This window comes from Enoplosus armatus, chromosome 8 (genome assembly GCF_043641665.1).
Source record: "Enoplosus armatus isolate fEnoArm2 chromosome 8, fEnoArm2.hap1, whole genome shotgun sequence".
NCBI classification, from domain to species: Eukaryota; Metazoa; Chordata; class Actinopteri; order Centrarchiformes; family Enoplosidae; genus Enoplosus; species Enoplosus armatus.
This window is the reverse complement of record NC_092187.1, coordinates 11198187-11213151: the sequence shown is the minus strand read 5'-3', so window position 1 is coordinate 11213151 and position 14965 is coordinate 11198187. Positions and strand designations below refer to the sequence as shown.

The 14965-nt window shown below is 44.9% G+C and overlaps 1 protein-coding gene across 1 annotated transcript in view; it reads left to right on the top strand.

Moving 5' to 3' along the window:
* Window positions 1-8714, top strand: part of rerea (arginine-glutamic acid dipeptide (RE) repeats a) — an 88901-nt gene extending 80187 nt beyond the window's left edge. Inside the window, exons 12-22 of the mRNA XM_070910242.1 lie at window positions 13-175; window positions 292-384; window positions 664-863; window positions 1158-1319; window positions 1413-1526; window positions 1626-3004; window positions 3647-3869; window positions 3961-4681; window positions 5985-6158; window positions 6267-6447; window positions 6552-8714. Of these exons, the coding sequence (XP_070766343.1) occupies window positions 13-175; window positions 292-384; window positions 664-863; window positions 1158-1319; window positions 1413-1526; window positions 1626-3004; window positions 3647-3869; window positions 3961-4681; window positions 5985-6158; window positions 6267-6447; window positions 6552-6585 (3444 nt within the window). The 3' untranslated portion in view covers window positions 6586-8714. The remainder of the gene's footprint in view (window positions 1-12; window positions 176-291; window positions 385-663; window positions 864-1157; window positions 1320-1412; window positions 1527-1625; window positions 3005-3646; window positions 3870-3960; window positions 4682-5984; window positions 6159-6266; window positions 6448-6551) is intronic.
* The last annotated feature ends 6251 nt before the right edge of the window (window positions 8715-14965 follow it).

Genomic DNA, 14965 nt, shown 5'->3' with positions numbered 1-14965 from the left:
GTGTCATTTCAGGGAGAGCTAATTACTTTCTACTACTATTGGAAGAAGACCCCCGAGGCGGCCAGTTGTCGAGCCCACCGCAGACACCGCCGCCAGCCCGTCTTCCGCCGCATCAAGACACGAACCGCTTCAACTCCTGTCAACACTCCCTCACGCCCCCCCTCCAGCGAGTTCTGTACGTATATTTGACCCCTTCAATGGCAGCCAGGGAGGCGAGTGGGATACATGATCTGATATATACTCGTGTTGGAGCGATGTATGTGAAGTGTTTTTTCTTCCTCTCTCTTCCAGTGGACCTAAGCTCAGCCAGTGAAGATGACTTTGACAGTGAAGACAGTGAACAGGAGCTGAAGGGCTACGCCTGCCGCCACTGTTTCACTACCAGTAAGACACCTTGCTCCATTAACAAGACGCTTACACTCGTCATATGGGCTTTGCTTGTATTAAAATACAGGATGTAGCGGAGGACAGAGTTGTAGATTATCCTTGATTCAGCTTCTGCATGAAAAAATAACATTTATCTCATCAGATGTTGAACTACAAAGTTACCGTCTCTGTATTCTGCAATATTACTGTAGTTGTGAGATCATTTCTGTGTATTGTTTGTACTTCTCACCGCCTATGAGAGTGTATTATTTCACAACTGTAAATGGCTTTCCTCAGCCTCGAAGGACTGGCACCACGGGGGCCGGGAGAACATCTTGCTGTGCACAGACTGCCGCATTCACTTCAAGAAGTACGGTGAGCTGCCCCCCATCGAGAAGCCCGTGGACCCGCCGCCATTTATGTTCAAACCTGTCAAAGAGGAAGAGGATGGACTCAGCGGGAAACATAGCATGAGGACCCGACGGAACCGAGGCTCGGTGCGCACACACTCCTACTCTCCATCTATCCCTCTATTTTCACCTTCAGGAACCTTAGCCTCAGAGTTGTCCCTGGAGTAATGCAGAGCCAGGCTACAAAGCAATACACTTATCATCTCTAGACAAGTGGCACAGGGACAACTTTGCATTGTTTCATAGATTTGGTTTTATAAAAATATTTTAAAAAGTTGGATTTGGACTTATAGTGTATGTCCATCTTCATTTCTTCTATCCGAATTATAGTGAGCCCTACTATTAGTCATGATTCATGTTGACTTTGTTTGTTGTTAACAGATGTCGACGCTACGTAGTGGTCGTAAGAAGCAAACAGCCAGTCCCGATGGCAGAGCCTCGCCTACCAACGAGGATTTGCGCTCCAGTGGACGTACCTCACCCAGCGCAGCAAGCACCGACAGCACTGACAGCAAGACAGACTCCATGAAGAAGCCCAGCAAGGTAAACGCAGCGTAGACTGCTTGAAACGTTGTTTTTCTATGCAAGTATCTCTGTGAATTGTCCCCCAATGGCTCTGCTGCTTTGGCTCCACAGAAGATTAAAGAGGAGGCTCCTTCACCGATGAAGAGTGCCAAACGGCAGAGAGAGAAGGGAGCCTCAGACACAGAAGAGCCCGAGAGGGCCAGCGCCAAAAAGTCCAAGACACAAGTGAGTCTGTGGTCTTTGTTTTGCTGTGCGTATGTGTTTCAGTGGAATGCATAGGTTTGGTGTTATGATACTCATCCTTCTCTCTCCTCCGTCCCTCAGGAGCTGAGTCGGCCAGACTCGCCCTCAGAATGCGAGGGGGAAGGGGAGGGCGAGGGCGAGAGCTCTGACGGGCGCAGCATCAATGAAGAGCTCAGTAGCGATCCTAAAGACATTGACCAGGACAACCGGAGCTCCTCCCCAAGTATCCCCAGCCCCCGTGACAATGAGAGCGACTCAGACTCCTCAGCCCAGCAGCAGCAGCTCCTGCAGAGCCAGCACCCTCCTGTCATCCAGTGTCAGCCAGGCACCTCAGCCGCTTCCTCTGCACCCCCTCCGCCTACAACCTCAGCCCCCTCACTACCCCAACAGGTCTCCCCCACAGCAGCCTCCACCTCTCTACCTCCCCAGCCGCTGCCCCAGGCAAGCCCAATGTCTCTTATCCAGTCAGGATCATCCCTCCACCCTCAAAGGCTTCCCTCTCCACATTCACCTATGACTCAGGCTCCACCTCCTGGCCCCCCAGTCCCACCTCAATCATTACCCAGCTCGCTTCATGGGCCCATGCCTCCCATGCCACATCCACTGCAGCCTGGCCCCTCACACATGCCTCACCCTCACTCCATGCCCCCTCAGGGCTTCCCTGTGGGTCAGTCTCAGGTCCCACCCCTGCCAATCTCTGGCCAATCACAGCAGAGGCCACACACACCTCCCTCCCAGTCCCAATCATCTGCTCAGAGTGGAGGCCAGCCTCCCAGAGAGCAGCCCCTGCCCCCTGCCCCAATGTCCATGCCTCACATCAAGCCTCCACCAACCACACCCATCCCTCAGATACCCAACCCACAGTCCCACAAACACCCACCCCACGTGTCAGCGCCTCCATTCCCTCAGATGCCTTCAAACCTGCCTCCACCTCCTGCCCTCAAGCCCCTCAGCTCTTTATCCAACCACCATCCTCCATCAGCACACCCGCCTCCCCTCCAGCTCATGCCTCAGGGGCAGCAGCTTCAGCCTCCACCAGCTCAGCCTCCAGTTCTCACTCAGTCCCAGAGCCTCCCACCATCAGCCAGCCACCAACCTCCGCCAGCTCCTCCTCTGCCGCCCTCCGCAGCAGCCTCACACCCCAACGGGCCACCGCAGCCGCCGTTCTCGTCTCATTCTTTCAATACAGTTCTACCTCCAACTGGCCCTCCCCAATCCTCATCAAACTCTATGCCTGGCATACCGCCTCCATCTTCCTCCGCTCCATCCTCCTCCATCTCCATGCCACTGCCTGCCTCGGTCGCTTGTGCTGGCCCGGGCCCGGCACTCCCACCTGTGCACATCAAAGAGGAGCCTCTGGACGAGTCAGAGGAGCCAGAGAGCCCTCCACCCCCACAGAGAAGCCCCTCCCCAGAGCCCACTGTCGTCAACACGCCCAGCCATGCCAGCCAGTCAGCACGGTACGTCTACAAGCGCTGGTTTCTACCCAAACATTGTTTGTAAAAGAAGAAAAACATACACCTGCACAAGTGGTTATTTATCAGTAGTCTGTTGAGCTGCTTACTGTCTTGTCTGGGGATGCTGATTAGCTCTCAAACACATCCACCAACAAAGAGTCTCTGCCTTCAGATTTTAAGGCTTTGATGTAAGCAACAAATCAAATGTCCTCAGCAAAACAGGCATCCAAGGCCACAATTAGCCCTGAGCTCTGAGTGGCTGATGGCTAGGAATTATCGGGGGTGGAGAGCAGGGAGATTAATTACAGTGAGATGTGAGTGAACTGAGGCATCTGAATATGAGTATCTGTAGTTGCCTTGTGCTTAAGTGGCTCTCAGACTGCCAATGAATAGCAATGAGGGTTTTAATACATACTCAACGTAGCCAAAAGTGAATGCCGAGGGAGTTTGTTTCCTTTTGAATAATGGACCGGTGTAAGCTTATACAAGCTGTCTTTTCATCTAATGGGACATTATCCTGCCATTCAACATTCATGAATATCGTGGCTCTAGCCTGATATGTCTGTTTGTAACAAGTACTCATTTATGAACAGGAACATCATTCCATTTGGGAGTAAATGTTGGATGTGTTAAATGTTTCTTCAGGTTCTACAAGCACCTGGACCGGGGTTACAACTCCTGTGCAAGGACAGATTTCTACTTCACTCCCCTGGTTTCATCTAAACTGGCCAAGAAGCGAGAGGAAGCTCTGGAGAAAGCCAAGAGGGAAGCAGAGCAGAAAGCACGGGAAGAGAAGGAGCGCGAGAGGGAGAGGGAAAAAGAGCGAGAACGAGAGCGGGAACGGGAAAAGGAAGCAGAACGAGCTGCGGTGAGTGGTTTTGTTTGTCTCCCATTTGTTGGGCAGAGGTTACATTTTTTTCTTCTAAATCTTATTAAACATGGCACTTCTCCCCTCACAGAAAGCCTCCAGTTCCTCTCATGAGGGCAGAATGGGCGAACCTCAGATGGCCGGCCCCGCCCACATGCGTCCACCCTTCGACGGCCCCCCCACTACGATTGCAGCTGTGCCTCCGTACATCGGGCCCGACACCCCTGCCCTGCGGACCCTCAGCGAGTACGCCCGACCCCACGTCATGTCCCCCACCAATAGAAACCACCCCTTCTTTGTGTCCCTCAATCCCGCAGACCCGCTGCTGGCCTATCACATGCCCAGCTTGTACAATGCTGACCCAGCCATGCGGGAGCGTGAGCTACGAGAGCGGGAGATGCGTGAGAGGGAGATTCGCGAGAGGGAGCTAAGGGAAAGGATGAAACCTGGTTTCGAGGTTAAGCCTCCAGAGATGGACACACTCCACCCTTCCACAAACCCCATGGAGCACTTTGCCCGGCATGGGGCCATCACGTTGCCCCCCATGGCCGGTCATCACCCTTTCGCCTCTTTCCATCCGGGCCTGAACCCATTAGAGCGTGAGCGGCTGGCCCTCGCAGGGCCCCAGCTGCGGCCAGAAATGAGCTACCCAGAGAGGTTGGCTGCAGAGAGACTCCATGCTGAGAGGATGGCCACAGTGGCCAACGACCCCATCGCCCGTCTACAGATGTTCAATGTCACGCCGCACCACCACCAGCACTCGCATATTCACTCCCATCTCCACCTCCACCAGCAAGATCCTCTCCACCAAGGTAAAAGAAAGCCCTGCTTAGATACATACATATACACACACATATATTCATTATATTCAAATATATATATATTCAAATTATGACAAATTTGATGGTTCGCACACAGTTGCGTTGTCCAAAATGTTTAAGTACTTGGTAAATTATAACATAAGAAAATGACAATAATGAATTTTGAAAGATGAATCATACTCAAACTTGTCAATATTTCAATATCTTCCACACACTTTTGCAGACATATTCAGCATGTCTTTGATAAGTCAATCATATCAAATTTGTAAATGGATGTATGAATATATTTTATATTCATTTTCTGAATGTTTTATTGTGTGATAATGGTGTTACTGTGTAATCTTTTGTAATTATACATTTTCACGTGGATTATTATCAGCAAAAGGACAAGAAAACTATCTTTTATATAAACCATTAGTTAATTGTTAATATATTTCAAAAATAGTAGAGGACCAAGAATAGAACCTTGTGGCACTCCACGATTAATCATTACTTATTCAAGATGCAGCAATTTTAGGATACAAATTGTTCTGTTATTTAAACCAGAAAGCCATTTTAGTAAAACATAATTCAATTTTTGAGTTTTTCTAGTTAAGAACAGTTTAATTATTAGAATATTGTGATTCACTGTATGAAATATGTTGTGTAAAATTAAAACAGTTTAAGTTAAGAATACATCTGCACCTACAGGATGTTGTTTTCAACTCTGTGGTTCAGGGTCATAGGAAGACAAGTTTCTTTGGAGATTCATTTGAAAAGCTGGGTAAAAATAGATGATAATGAATGAAGAATTAGGGTGAAAATTAACTTTTGAGGAGGTTAATATTAGTTAAGTATCTTTTGCAATATACCATTGAGGTTAGGCATCAATCAATGTGCTATAACCTGAACCAGTTGTCTATAAACACAATTAATACCAATAGTAATACTTCTGTCATCAGAGTCAAGAGTGAAAAGGGGACTTTAAATTCTTCTAAATCTTTTGTAGTTTTACATTTTTACCATATAATGTGAAACTCCACCTCATATTTTATTCTCTCTGTATAATCTACAGCATTGACATATGAGATTGGATTAAAGCATGCTGTAACCTCATTAAGTTTCTGATAGAGCCAGCAGATGCTTTACCGTGGATAAATATAGGATAGTGGTCCCTGCACTCTTTTGGTCAACATTGAGAGGAGTAACATTATATTAAGCTGTGTGTCACTAATGCCTGCCGCATGCACTGTCTGTGATAAACTGTATTGAAATGAAATGAGTGCCCTGAACCTCAGACTCTGACGCCCAGAAGGTGGTGGTGAATGTCTTGTGTGTCCTCCAGGCTCGGGGGGCCATCCGCTGGCAGTTGATCCCCTGGCAGCTGGACCTCACCTGGCCCGCTTCCCTTACCCGCCCGGCGCCATCCCCAACCCACTCCTCGGCCAGCCGCCGCACGAACACGAGATGCTGCGCCACCCAGTCTTCGGTAAGCTCTCTGCCAATATCATCTCTCATCAACAGCAATATCACATCCAATCTATCAATTCGTGCTCTGCCAGATTGCCTGATCAGATTTTGTTTGGGCCTTCTCTAGGTACTCCATACCCACGGGACCTACCTGGAGGTCTGCCACCGCCCATGTCCGCAGCCCACCAGCTGCAGGCCATGCATGCCCAGTCAGCTGAGCTCCAGAGGCTGGCCATGGAGCAGCAGTGGCTCCACGGACACCATCACATGCACGGAGGACCGCTGCCTGGCCAGGAGGACTACTACAGGTCAGATAAGCATCAGAAATTAGTCTAAGAAACATTTGGATAAACTGAGTGTGTGTGCCGTTGATTTGCTAAATATTAATTACTTGATTTTGTTTGTGTTTCAGCCGGCTGAAGAAAGAGAGTGACAAGCAGCTGTAACCAGCCAGGGGAGGCCGAGACGGACGGGTGCAGGACACGGGAAGTTGTTACAGAGTTGTTACATTCAGTTTTGAAGACTGAAAAAGGCCAAGTGGATCGTCTGAGAATTCTCCTGATATTTGGTTTTTGTTCCTGTCAAGGACCTTTTTTTTTATTATTATTATTTTTCAAGACATTGACTTTCTTTGGTATATAGCCAGTAGTGACAACGTCCTCAAAACTCCTGCATGACAAGCTTCCCTGACGTTTTTTTTGTAGGTGCTAGAACAAGACACTGTGCTTATCAACAACAACAAAAAAAAGAACCAGATTATGGAAAAATAACAAGTGCTATCTTAAATTCAACATTTATTTTAATACATTGTTGGAGGTTTTTCATAATTTTAAGAAAAGCTACAGCATGGCGTTTTTGAGTCTGTAAATAGTATATATAAACATATAATTATTATTATAATTATTATTATTACTAGGTGTGGACTCCAAACCAAGTCCTTTCAACCTCCAATATAATTGTTTTGAAGCATTATCCCTTGTTTCAGAGGGGAGCACCATGGCATTATATGAGCAGTTTCTGAGAGAGTTGTGGTTCAGTTGTGACGTTCCTCTGACATCACTGTGTTAGATTTTAGTCCACATACTCTATGTAAACCATAAACCCATCACACACACTTCGACACGCAGCAGGTTGTCAGAATGTGTAAACTCAACGTGTTGAGTGAATGATTTGAAACACTTGAAGAGGTGACACAGTAGTCACCAAGGCTTCTGTGGAGTGCACACTGAAGCCAACCATTAAAGAGAAAGGAGAAAAAAAGGTTTGCACTGAAAGAGTATCCTTGAGCTCCACTCAATTGGTTTTATCCTTTTTACTTAAAATCAGTATTTAAGTCAACAAAATGGAGTTGTACTTCATTACTTTTTTTCCTTTACAGAGAATGGTTTTAATAATGATTTTAAAAATGTGGACACCAGAAACATATTTGGCTGAACTGAAGAAAACTTGTGTTCTTTTAAATTATCAGGACCTGAATTTGTTCACTGTAACAGGAGCTTCACAGGACTTTACGATTGTTTTAAATGTGTGAAAGGAGTTGTGAGTCGGTGCGAGTTGCGTTGTGGTGTCCCCCCTTTTTCTTTTACCTGGTCCGGTCACCCATGTTTGTTGCAAGGCTCACATCCAACCGAGTCACCCTCCAACTAGGCTGTAATAATGTTCACTGTGACACTAGAGGGGGCCTGCGGACACGTGACGACCAGGAGGTAGAGGGTCGATGATTGTGTGTGTGTGTGAGAGAGAGAGTGCGTGTGTGTTGTCCTCACGATGTTTTCGTATGCCTTGGTTCCTTAGGGATACACACGGCCTCCTGGGCGTCAGGAGTGGTGTGTTTGTGTGTGCCACTGACTGTTACAAGTCGTGTTGACTTGTCATACCAGTGCACATGAGCCCAAGTTTTTCTTTTTCTTTTTTTTTTGTTTGTTTTTTTGCTGTAGCCATGACATGAGTTCTGCATTTTTTCCATGAACTAAAACTGTTTGACTGTCATGGAAATTTAGAAAAACTGTGGCTGTTTGTTTTTTCTTTTTAACCAAATGAAGAAACTGTACTTGCATTTTAAAAGTGACCATATCTTCCCTTGGAGCACTATAATTTACATTTAAACGCTTGCAAACGTCATCGAACTCGTGTCCCCTTTTTAAAAATCCAAAAAAGTCTTTGAAGCCCTGACAAGAACCCGTCACTCTGTCTTGCCATCTCCCACCAATTCCTGTCTCTCTTCTGACGACGAGCTCCACATCATCACCTTTGCCTCGTTTCCTGACGATTCCCTTGCCTTTTATTCCCCCTTTTTGTGTCTCCAAAACCTTTGATGTTAAGTGTTGTCAATGGTTTAGCTTCTTGTTTCAAAGCGGCAATAGCAGAATGTAAATTCTGACTGCTAAGATTTATATATATACTGGTATCTTGAAGCTTATTGTATATATGAGTAGTCGCCATGGGATGACACAATGTAAACAAAAAGTAGAAATAATAAGAAAAATTGTGAGTCCTGTGTTCTCTCCATTTGAGTATTTTGTAATTTTTTTGAAAAATTTGTGGAATTAAAATAAACGACTAAGTTACACCACAAGATACGACTTGATCTTCTTTTGTGTGTTTTCTGATTTATTTCTTTGTAAACACAGTTGTTTGTATGCTGAGGCAGAGCAGACTGCTAACACCCCCCAGCAGCCATGAGACACAATAATCCTGTTTTAAGGGTAAACAATTTTGATTTCATCCGCTGAATGAGCAGTGAGAGGAAAGAAAGTAGAAAACACTATTAATTCCCTCTGTGTGTGTGTGTGTGTGTTTTAACATTTGTGAAATGTAATTCTCCAGCTGAGCAGAGGGGCTGATGCTGGGTCTGTTTTGATAATACTCATGTCCTACATTTGCTCTTGAATAATAGAATTTTTGCTTGACGGGAGAAACGTGTTGCAGAATAGATGAAGCATCTTCTTGTTTCCAGCCTTCCATTTTCTCAGCTTCACAAATACTGAGCTTTAGGAGATCACCTCAACAGCAGGTAGTGAATCTCGGAGCTGAACATTGCACTGCTATGGTATAATAACACCAAAGCCGGGCTAAGCCAGAAGGAACACTTACTCAGGCTGAGATGCCTTGCTATCAGCGGGGCAGGGCTGTCATTTCATCCTGTGTGTGGGGAGTGATAGACCAGCAATCTGTGATGCTGTGCCGCAGCGATGGCTGTCATTTTGAGGGGAAGCTATTATTCCACTGCTGCTCTCTGAAATGATGCCCTGTCCTCGGGAAAATCGAGGCTCCTTGGATGCTCTATCCTGGGGCTGTCATGTGACGGCCGCCTTGTGAGGAGGTGCTGCTTGTTGTTGCCGGCTCGCCTCACCTCCCCACAAGACACAACAAGACGTCAGAGCCGAGCAGCGCTGGCTGGTTGAATAATTCATCTCCTCCTCCTCCTCCTCCTCCTCCACACCGGCGATGGAGCGACTGTGACTTGTGTCAACCCAAATCCTCCTCATAATACTGTGTGTACCCCTCAGGCAGACGCACAGGGATACAGAGTCTCCAAAAATCTGCTCTTTCTGTCTGAATAGCAATATGTCTCGGGCTGTTCTCGCAGTGTTACTGTGTCTGTTGCAGCAGGTCTCGGACATAGAGCCTCGTCATCTCCTCCATCCTGTCTTTTCTCTCGCTCCACCGGGCCTGCCGGCTGCAGAGAGTGATGCTCGGTGGCAGAGAGGAGCCTACATGCTATTAGTGCGTTCAGTCGGAAGGTAGCCGTGTTCCCTCAGCGGGGAGCTGTGCGGAGCAGGGCCCTGTTTATGTAAAAATGAGCTGTGCTGACGCAGAAAGCTAATCTGCTGTTGGTGTTATTCCTCATCCACTGTCTGGATTAGATATACAAGAGACATGATACTACATTTCAAAAGTCTGGCACCCTCCCAGACACCGCCACCCTGTTGGCCAGTGTTATGTGCCTGGTGTAGAAATAAAACTACCGGTTCCATGTTTTCTGTTCTTCAAATGTGGCAAATACATGCTCACATGCTAAAATTATCCTGTTAACACTCATCCAGATAATTTTGTTCTTTGAAGGCAGCTTTGAGGTTTTATTTTTTTTAATCCTAAATGACGTTTTCTCGAATAACAGTGCGCTCTTATTTTGAAATAAAGGCAAAGCAAGCAGGGAGTTGTTGACGCCATGGTCAGCATTCATGTGATTGGCTGAGGGTTGATCATGTGATAGCAGTTACAGGAGGCATATGCGTCGGGAAGCCTCCCAGCATGCACTGGGGCATTAAATTCATTTTATGTGTGTTGTTATGGCTGTCATTTGTTCTACTTTGTGCTCCACAATGTTTCCGCTGCTTCCGCACTTTCATTACTGTTGATTAGATGTTACCAGTGAATGCGGTTTGACGACAAGTGATGTTGGTGGACGTGCAAGAGGCCGTTCAGTGATCATCATCAGCCTGCAATGGAAATGAAACATTATCACCGTCTCTTTAAAAAGCTAATTTAACAAATTTCAGCAAAGTTAGTTCTTCAGGTAGTCATTTAATAAGTATCAGTGTTCGTATTAATGTAATATTCAAGTTCAATTCGGTATATCTTATCATAAGTACAAGTAACTCTTCATTATGGAAATGAAATTGTGATAATTAAACCAACAGATCGTAATGATTTTTCAATAACCTGTGTGTTCTCATCTAAAATCATAATTATCAACATTCTTTCATTATAAAGCTAAGAAAGTGAGCAATTTGTATCTGAAAAGGAGGACTTGCTGATGCGACAACAGTCCCAGATGAATTTTAAAGCGGCTTCAGAGAACTAAAAGATCCAGACTCGCGTCAAAACGTCAACATTTTAATATCTCGGTTGTCGTTGTCCACGTACGCAGGACGGGGCCCTGGACCGACGTTCAGTCATTTACAAAGAATGCAACCTGTGGTTATGTAAAAACTCAATAAATGGAGCACAGCTGTAGGAATTTGATGTATGCAAATAAAGGTAATTAAACACATCTAAAATGCAAATGAGGCCGTCCCAAAAAATGCATACATGCATTTTATTTAAAACAAGGTTCGTGCCTGCCTTTCAGACATCTGAATATTTATATCAATGAAACAACCTTCATTTTCCAAGGAAAGGTCAAAGCAAGGTTTTCCTGTATAACACTGGAATGATAACTACACCTGGGAGGATAAACTTTCAAAGTCTGCTATATGGTAAAATACTTGTCACGCTGCAGTCTGCTTTCAAGCACTTTCTCTAGCCTAGTCAGAGGTCCTACAGAAAACGTCGGCTCTGTGTTTGTCACACAGCGGCCGTGGAAACAGACCTTCCGCTTCATGAAAGACAGAAACATCCTTCAGATTTCCAGATAATTGACCCCATAGTTTGTGCAGCGTCTCTGACCCTCTCATCCTCTCCCCCAGCTGTAATCATCTCCCTCCTCACCAAACATGGCTTACGGCGGAGCGTCCTCTTCAAGGCTGAATAGTAAGAAGTGTGTAGCCGTGTGTGGTCCGCGGGTTCAGAAGGTGACTGTGATTTAGAAGGAGAGGATGTCGGGCCTTTTTGCTCGGCTCGTTGAAATAGATGGAGCAATCCGGCAGGAAGTATTTCATGGTTTGGGGATCTCTTTGGTTTTCATACATCACAGGACTATTCTGCGTAATACTTTTACTTTTGATACTTAAAGTACATTTTGTTGCTAAAACCTCTATAAAAACTTTTATATACTACGTTTAATGCAAGACTTTCATTTTTCATTGAATAGTTCGCTACTCAAGTAAATGATCTGAATACTTCTTCCACCACTGCTTTATACTTCTACACTACATTTCAGCGTGAAATATTGCATTCTTACAGCTTTGCTGTTGTTATTTTTCTTATTAAAAAGTTTATCCAAGACATTTGACCACACATGCATATAATGCATTATTTGCACTTAGACCAGCTTCAACATTATATTTTTATATAATATGGGATAATATGTAATACAACTGAGAGGCGGCATTCTGCATGATGAGAATGATGCATGATACTTTTTACTTGATGCTAGTTTGTCTTCTAGTAAGATTTTTAATGCAAAACCATCGATTTAGCATTGCGCTCAATTCATGATGGAAAAAAATTTAAATCGGTGCAACAGAAACAGAGATATCATCTGTTATTTTCCATGCCTTCATCTTCCTTGTCAAAACCTGGTGCCTACATCACCCATAATGCAACTTGACAGCTGACAGCTCTGTCAAAGATTTGGGTGTGTTATGCTAGTGGTGGCTAATGTAGCCTTGAGCTGAGGTCTGGTAAGCTCACTTCTTTCCAACGCCACAGATTTTATGGATTTGTCATTTTCAAACTTGTAGTCTTCAGCTCCAACTGGCGTTGACTCAAGTGACATCATTGGAGGCAATTTATCAGCATTCATGCAGCTCCCTCCAGTGCTACAAAAGGCTTTCTACATCTTTTTTTTTTCACATATGCAGTAGCCTAGTACTCCCAAAGACCTGTAAACACACTTTGATGTGTAAAACCTGTGGAGTTCCCCTTTAAGTAAAGATCTTTATACTGCCACTCAGTTTAGGGAGTTGAGGGTCGAGTTCTCAATTTGTTTTCAAGAAGTTGTAAAAAGATTTTTGAAAAAAGAAAAACATGAAGAAGGGGAGGACACTACAGCTCTGCATACCACAGCATAATAATTCATGTCGAAAAGTCGGCTGCCATTTTGATCCACCTTAATGCTCGATCCCTGCATGTGCGCTGTAATGACTTTCCCAGTATGTGCGTGTGTGTATCAGTTTATCTCTGTGTATCTGTTTGCTGCCTGCTGTGTGTCGGAGGCCTGGGCTGCAGCTCCCATGCGTCTAATGATATCCTGCTCTCACATTCCTGTCATGGCCGATCTGGATTCCCCCTTGTCTGCACCAGCAGCTCAACCCAAGTGCGGCCCATGGCCCGGCCCGAGCATTCCTCATCCACTCCCAACACACACACACACACACAACCTCAGCAGGCCTTTGCTGACGCCTACCGCAAAACCTCACACACACACACACACACACACACACACACACACACACACACACTGCCTCTCGTTCTCCCCTTCTGCCTCTATTGTCTTCAGTTCGATTTCAAGGGAACAGCCTGTACCCAGAGTCGTAGGAACTCTTTGTTCAATAAAGCGTGCTAGGTTGGGTTCCTCGCTGGCAGAGGATAGACAAAGCAAGGCTCACACGCTAGACTTCCAGGCTCCTCTTTAATGTGTTGTCATAAAACATGCAGCTGGCAGAGACTTAACGTTCAGTGGGACTCTGCGCCGCTGCAGCACGCTGAGCCCTGGGTATTGCCCTTCCAACTGTCCTCATACATGTTTCTCTGTGCACTCTGTGCACTGTCAGAGTCACACAGACCTGACATTTCAGCTTCGTCACAGCACAGCATTTCAATTCACCGTTCACCCAGTGGAAAATCTGGAGAGAAAAAAAAAATAAGGAGACTGCTGGGGCTACAGTCTCCTAAAATGTCCTCTACTGTCATCTCAAAATATTGTGACAGTGGAGGGATATTGGTTCTTTTGGCAGTGCACTCCTTCAAATTTATTTTTCAGATGAAAATAAGACTTCAGGCTGTCATCTGATTTACTTTCCTCTGCTTAACGGGAAAAAGAAACCCAGAGTGAATTTAAGAAGCAGCCTGCATACTGCCATGTGGTTTACCCCTAACCCCTTTAATGTGTGGCCATGAGGGTTTCATAACCTTTTATAACTCAAAAACAGATTTGTTTTACTCTTGCACTTACAAACAAATTCTGTTAGTCCTTAAACCAGAAAGTATATAATAAATCCCACACCAACTTGCACAGACACCGGCTTAATGATACAACTCAGGAGTCTGTTCGACATTATGGACTTCATTACAAAAGAATAGTAGCATGTAGCTGCACAATCCAGCACTTATTCACTCCTGATGCACTTCAGTTAGCTCTGGTTCTTCGTGCAGCTGGTGGCATTTCGTTCTTTTTTCCACCAGTTTCCCATCAAGTAAACTGAACTAAAATGTATCAGAGAGCACTGTCACTCTTATTTGTTGCATCCAGTATTTGTGCTTGTCTCTCTGTCTCTGATTTAACACTATGTCATTACGTTGTCATCTTTGTCTTTGAACAGTATCCATTGTTTTAATATGACTAGTGTCATAGCTGCTTTTCATGACAATACGCTTAGATCCTCTATATTTTCGGGTTTTAGATTTTGCAGAATTTAGTCTGAAGATCTGTGAAAAATACTAGTGTTTAGTCAGTTTTTAGAAACAAACACATATGGGATTCATTTTAGATATTAAAAAACTGATCCCATACATATAGGCATCTTAATGTGATGCAACTTTTCCTCTAAAGTCACACACAACAGGGTGAGAAATGACTTAGAAAATGAAATAGAGATACAATTTGCTTGCCCTGAATGTACATAAAACTGTGTAATGTATAGTTACATTAAGTTATTCATCTATTCCTGTTTTTTTGTATTTAAAATGTAAAACCAGGTAAAATCTGGTTTGCAGAAACAGGAAGCTCACAGTATATTCAGACATGGGTCACAAACAAAGCTCTCTATCAGGTTTATTGACTTTATTCAACCTCTTGCCATCAGAGCGGATGTTGCCCAGAGAATTAAAGTCAGTTAAACCTGATAGGACGCTGATTTGTGACCCACTTTTTATGAGCAGAGGGCATACCGTCTCACAGTCCTGTGAGCTTCCTGTTTTTGAAAGATCACATTTATGGACCTTTTAACAGCCTGCCTGGTAGTTCAGGCACACAACTGGAGGTGCGCTGCTACCTCCACA